The sequence below is a fragment of the Triticum dicoccoides genome, chromosome 1B, assembly GCF_002162155.2.
Source record: "Triticum dicoccoides isolate Atlit2015 ecotype Zavitan chromosome 1B, WEW_v2.0, whole genome shotgun sequence".
Classification (NCBI taxonomy): domain Eukaryota; kingdom Viridiplantae; phylum Streptophyta; class Magnoliopsida; order Poales; family Poaceae; genus Triticum; species Triticum dicoccoides.
In genome coordinates this window covers 683,488,269-683,494,786 of record NC_041381.1, presented here as the reverse complement: position 1 = coordinate 683,494,786, position 6,518 = coordinate 683,488,269, and the positions used below count along the sequence as shown (strand labels likewise).

The 6,518-nt window shown below is 44.2% G+C and overlaps 1 protein-coding gene across 2 annotated transcripts; it reads left to right on the top strand.

The window, feature by feature from the left end:
- Positions 1–748: 748 nt before the first annotated feature.
- On the top strand, positions 749–6,139 carry LOC119349657 (F-box protein At5g49610-like). 2 transcript variants are annotated; one of them, XR_005169484.1, is made up of 4 exons: positions 749–916; positions 1,443–3,057; positions 3,571–3,695; positions 5,426–6,139. XR_005169484.1 is itself a non-coding variant. In XM_037617739.1 (2 exons), exon 2 carries the CDS (start codon positions 1,496–1,498, stop codon positions 2,894–2,896), a length of 1,401 nt encoding a protein of 466 aa, XP_037473636.1. In that variant the 5' UTR covers positions 749–916; positions 1,443–1,495; the 3' UTR covers positions 2,897–3,251. The 2 variants fall into 2 exon arrangements, 1 of the variants encoding a protein (XP_037473636.1); XM_037617739.1 differs by lacking the exons at positions 3,571–3,695; positions 5,426–6,139 and having other exon boundaries at positions 1,443–3,251.
- Positions 6,140–6,518: the final 379 nt, after the last annotated feature.

The following is a 6,518-nucleotide window of genomic DNA, read 5'->3' as shown; positions in this document are numbered from 1 at the left end:
CTGCATTGCGTGAACAGTTGCGACTAGGATGGCCAGGCTGTTATTGCGCAATTTTTTGTGCACCGCATCCAATGGCCAACAAGGCGTTCACATGCGTGACGTCGTGGGGAACGTTGGGTGTATAGCTTTCCTGATGACCCGATGCTTTTTGAGTTTTCTCAAGAGGGGATAGATGAGAACGTCGTTTTGGTGACCGAGCTCACTGGAGTTCGAAAATTTTGAAAAAAAAAACAAAAATCAAACTTTTCAGTTTAAAAAAAACTGAAAAAAGCTATGCAAGTAAACAAGGATGTTATGTGCATGTGTGTAAATTTTTAGGATTAAATACCTTGAAATGTGATATGTATAAAAAAGACAATTTCATGGCCTAAGAGGATGAAGAGTATCATGTATTAAAAAACCTCAGATATTTCTTTTGTATAGCCCACATTTCAACGTATTTTGCCCTGAAATGCCTTCATGCATATTTGTATTTTTCTTTTTGGAATTTTTTGAAACATAAAAATATAAATTTTGATTAAGTTTGAATTTGGAATTTGGAGGCCTCGATGGAGGCCGAGCTCCAAAAGCAATTTTCGGGGATAGAGATGGTATATAATTTGAACGAATCCCCTGCTAACGTGATCCAAGAGAGTATTTAAGATATCAACCGTTGATGTCAAATCGGACGCTTGCAAGGGACGGAAGGATGCCGACAGACTACAGATATCGGACGCCCCGACAGGCCAAGTAGTCAGTCCGTCGCCACTCTGACCAGTTTGTATCCAGTTCCAACCCAAATAATCGATATCTCTCCAAATAATCGATATCTCTCCGTCTCCCCCGGCAGAAAAATCGAGTCTTCCTTCCGCCGAGCCGCCGTAACCCTAGCTAGCTTCGCGGATTCGTCGCGGGCGCCCTCCAGTGGATTCGCTTGGTAAGGAACCCCCTACCTCTCTCGGATCTGTTCGACGCCGTCATTCCTGTTCTTGTCAAATGGATCTCCAGCTACATCTGTCTTAGCCTAAGGTCGATCTGATCCCTTCAATTTTTCTAGTATTGTACATGGTGCGGGTGGCATCTTCAGATGTAGTATTTCGATGTCCATTACCCTCAAACTTCTGCTGTTACTGTCCAAGGTGCAGGCGAGTTCTTAGGTGTCTGTTGCCCTCTCAGCTAATATACTACTCTCTCCGTTCACAACTACTATTCGATGTTCTAACTTTTTTTTTCTGAATCAGATGTATATAGACATGTTTTAGTGTGATTGTTCACTCATTTCAGTCCGTCTGTAGTTCATATTGAAATATCCAAAACTTATGAACGGAGGAAATACTAACAGCAGTCAGTTTATGATTTAACAGAATTCGGGGTTAAAGTTCTGTCTACTTTCCAAAAAATATATGCATTGAGGTTCACTATACTAACACTCAAATTATTCCCATGTGTGTATTTCTCTGCAGAACATCTTGCTGAATTAGTAGTATCGATTGGAGCAGCAGACATTGGTGGTGAGATGATGGGTAGCAGCAAGAGAACGAGTGTCGTGCCATCCTCTGGCGAGGCTGTGAAGACTACGGCAGAGGCGTTCCCAAGCAACAAGAGGAAGAAGGCCGTTATAGCTCTTTGTGCACGGTTGCTTCCTGATGACATGATGCTGGAGGTGCTGCTTCGGCTCCCTGTCAAATCCATTCTCCGCTTCCAGGCCGTCTGCCGCTCTTGGGCTGCACTCTTCTCCTCCAAGGATTTCTGCAGCCTCCATATGGCAACATCCAAGGTGCCACCACAAGCACCAAAGCTACTAGTTGTCTCCCCCACAGCAGAACTGGACTCCACCACAGTATGCTCATACTCACCGTCAGGCTCAAGCTCAAGAAATGCTTTACTCTTCACCGTTGACTCTGCCCGCCGCAACTCCATGGAAGTAGTGATGCCCTCACCTTGCTGTGGACTCACCCTTCTATTTGATGCTGTTGCACCAGCTTACTATGTTTGCAATGCATCCACAAGGGAAGTCACACGTTTGCCACCTCACAGTCTTCCAAAATATGATTCCAGTGCTGGACTGGGATTTGATGCCCGGACAAGGGAGTACAAGGTCGTCAGGTTGATCAATGGGTTATCTGATGAGAAGGAGACGATCAGGTGTGATGTGTACACACCTGGAGCTGATCGCTGGAGGCCTGCGGCTGGAGGAGTACCCTTCAAGTGGTCCCTGTTTGCAAATTCTGCAGTTGCTCATGCAATGGTGAACAAAATACCACCTGTGTTTGTCAATGGATTTCTGCACTGGTTGATCAATCCTTCTCTATTCTTCAGAAGGCCAAGAGCTGCTATCATATCCTTTTCTGTTGCAGAGGAAACCTTCGGATGTGTCCAATCACCGCCATTCTGGGGACCAGAAGAGCACCTGCGCTCCTGGTCCCAGTCAGAACGAGAGCACCTGGTTGTGATGGATGACCAGCTGTGCATTGTCCGGGACCTTCGCAACAGAACCCCTGATGGTAGCACCTTGGAGATTTGGGGACTGCTGGATTATGGCTCTGGTGATTGGTCCCTGAAACATCGAATTGATTTGTTTGGGCAGGTCAGAACAGAATTAGGTGAGCCAAAGGTTGTGAGGGTTATTGGTTCTGTCGGCAATAGCACTTTGGGGAAGAAAATTGTCATTGCTACTAGCGAGCGTTGGGTTCATGAAAAGTTTCAGAAGAAGGTCTACACCTATGATCCTAGGTGTCAAGTTCTGGAGGCCATTCTTTCAGTCACCGAGACACACCCCCGGCTTACGCGTTTGATCCCTGGTTCAAGGTTTAGCCTGTTTGAAGAGAGTCTTACTCCAGTGCATAAAACGGATGATGAGCTAGCCATGCCATATACCCTGGCTAAGTTAACTAAAGTAACTACTACTACAAACTAATTCAGCCATACCGGCGATATTTAGCAGTGGCTTGGATTGATTGAGAGCGAAAACTTCAGCTAAAAGACCGAAGGGCGCTGTTGTGGTGATCTTCTATCACCTAAGGACTTGAAGAAACCATTTGATATGATCTTACCTGGTTAATATGCAAATCTGTTGTGGTATTCTCTGAAGCTGCCACCTACATTTTCTAGTACCAATAATAGCCACTTGATGTTCAGCTTAAATTTACAAAGAGAACTCCATTGGTGATACATATTTTATTTCTTGTTTCTTATTTCATATGTCTTTATAGACTTATCCTGTGGTTGTTGCAGATACCCTTATTGATTATGTGAAAGGAAGCTGAAAGTTAGTCTGTAAAATACTCCCTCCGTCCCATAATGTAAGACGTTTTTTTGACACTCTACACTAGTGTCAAAAAATGTCTTACATTATGGGACGGAGGGAGTATTTATAACCATAACATAATATTGACACTATCAGTGTTTGCATGACTAAACGGTTTCAATTATTTGAATTATTGAGTGAGAGAAATTCATTGTAGGCTCTTATGTTCTTTCATCAGGTGTACTCTATATTACACCGTTGCTGAATGCTGACTATAATTTTCCCTAATTATCATTTATGACCATGAGTTGTATAAGGGGGCTGACTGCCTCTTTTGTATGCAGTACTTGGTCCTTATATACACTTGAATACACATCAAATCTATGCTGCGTGATAGTAGGTGCATGAAAAGGTCATATTGCTATGATGGATATATGTTGAATATATGGATGTCATCAAGGATTTTCAGGTTAGCTTTCAGTATGTAAGCAGTCTGTTAGCATGTCGGTTTACTTTTTTTTGTCACTAAGACGTTCACCATTTTCAGTGCTTTCCTAATAAATTAGGCTGGCAAGAATGATCTTAGTCTGCTGTTCAAATTTAGTCAAAATGTAGTTGTATTAAGAGTGTGCCTTTTGTTAGACCTCCTTAAAAGCAAGAACTAAAATAATGTTTGCATTTAAGTCTACTAGTTTGACAAATCTATACATGTGAAGGCTAAATACCTAAGATACCATTGAGAAATAAGGATAATGGTATGCTAAAAAGGTAAAAAAGAAATCTGTTTCATGTATTCGTAACTGAAGGTGATAGACCGTGATACACATTTTTAGTGATGGAAGGTGTGGATGTTGAAGTCAAGGAACTGCTTAGAGTTCATGTTTCTTCAAGGTATTGAAAATATGAAACTAGAGTAACTGGTAACCAGCACGTTGCTCACCTTGCAGGGATTAAAAGGGTTAATTTCCCTTGTACTTGGGTTTAATCAGCTTTATACTTCGGTTTTTCCGATAACCTGTGAGTGCACCTAGTATTCATATGCTTTAAGTGATAGCAGCTCAACTTCGGATATAATATGCTGAGGTTAGTGTAGGTAGTTTGTCTTGTTTGCCTAGGAAACAGGAAAGTATTCAGAGACGTCATGGTTCGCGAAAGTGCTAGGTGCTAGGCGGGCACTGTATGAATGTCTAGTGCCTGGACGTCACCTGGAACATGGTGACAAGCAGCCGACTGAGAACCTTGGGCCAAGGCAATGCATCCAAGAGCAAAAATTAGAGAGTGCGGGTAAGGGAGAACGATGTGGGGTGGATGTTGAGGGTGTCCAGTCATCTGGAGGAGATGTTCTGTGGCCGTGCCGATAGGAAAGTGTCTCTCGTGGTGTCTGGGAAGATGATGTCCCATGTTGCCATGTTTTGAATAGGGGCATATCTAGCCCATGTGGAACCCTAGCTTTATCAACCCTTCTAGCTGGCCATCTAAACCATCCATATATCCATACCCTCCACATATGATCTGCTTTACGAGGGCGCCTCCACTTCACAAATCTTCTCATGCCGCTGCTGCTGCCGGTCCTCCTCTTCTCACCATCGCCGCTCCTCAGGTTGTCTCCTCACGCCACCGCTAGAGAAGTCAATAACTCACTCGAGTACTTCGCTAGACACCTAGGGTGAAGTGCCGCAGCACGCCATCACAGAGCACTGAATATCACATTTTTAACCTTGATGATTTCTTGTGTGAAGACTTTTTTGGTAGTTCACTTTGATGGTGATGAAAGAAACCTGTGACCTGACCTTACATCCCCGGTCCAAATTCTGTTCTTATTTCCCAAACCATGTGTTGCTACAAACCCATGTGTCAGTGTGACGTCCAGTCCAGATCCATTATCAATAACTGACAGGTTTGTGGTGGCAAAATACACTGCATGCAAATAGATGTATTGATTTCCCCTTTGTTAATGAATATGATACGTTGTTTTTTGCAAGAGGCCTTCCAGAATGAACTTATCGGTACTAAACAGTTGAATATTGCAATTCTTTTGTTGGATAGAACTAGTTTGGGCAGCCTTCTGTTTCCTAAGCACCATAACAGTGCTACCACACACATTTCGTTGCTGTCTGTCATCCAATTTGTACCCGCAAAAGACTTGCTATCTCGGAATGCTTCTTTTGGAGTCTTAACCGGTGCTCTTCTATTTCACAGGAACAATGGCAAATCGTTGGAACTTCAGTCTCTGGATAAACACCTCCTCTTGGTATCAGTATGAACAGCTTCCGGCAGCTCTACTATCAAGATATGAGTACCACTGTACCAGTGAGACGATCAAACGAGAAGGCCTCCCAAACCAGTGACATGACATATTTTTGGGTACACGTCAGGGCAGAAGGGGCAATCGGAGATGGACAGGCACCCAATGCGATGAAGGCACAGGTATGGGTATTCTGGTGACGCATGATCGAGACTAAGATATTGACCTTCATGGAGCAAAATCACCGCTGCTGACCAGTTCGCAACTGGTGTCCCCTGCCTGCCTGCATGCTTCCATGGTGTCCCCTGCCTGTGCCTGACCGCATGCTTCCATCTCCTGTCCACGAACCTCGTGCTATATCTGAGCCTCTGATGGTTATGATTTTATTTTATCTTTGTCGATTGGCGCAAAGCTCAGAGTAGGTTCTCACATTTCGGTAAATACATACCATGGCAGTTCTCAGGATGGACTTGTGGTCGTGGAAGGAGGTCCTTGTATGGTTTGTTTCTTAAGAGTAACACATGATTGGTTTGTAAGTTGCCAATTCGGAGCCATTTGTCTCATGGCTTTGATCAGGCAGATGCTTGGTCCTAGAGGGCTATCATGTTTTCTACCAAGTGCACTCTTAGGTATAGGAAGAAAATGGTTTAAAATATTTTTTTTCGTGGATACGCAAAGATTGCGTATCTTTTCATTTTCGCGGAGGCAACAGCTTTGCCCCCATTTCGAAGCAAAAAAAGAAGTCAAGCGGGTATTCCCAAAGTATTCAAGTTCTCAGAGCATCTGCAGCCAGGCGCCTCGAACCCTCCTCGAAAGCCCGTGTGAACGGCCCGGTCACTGACCGCTAAATAAAATGACCCAAACAGGTGTCTCAAACGTCCGGGTTCATCGGCACCCCTCATATCCAGCTCAAATTTGAAGCGGATATGGGGAGGCCCAAGCGGGATCGGGCGCATGCGCCATGTCGAATCCGGCCCAAGCTGGCCCACCCAATCCGATATATATCCATTCCCATCCGCTTGCCGAACCAAACCCTAGTCATGTCGT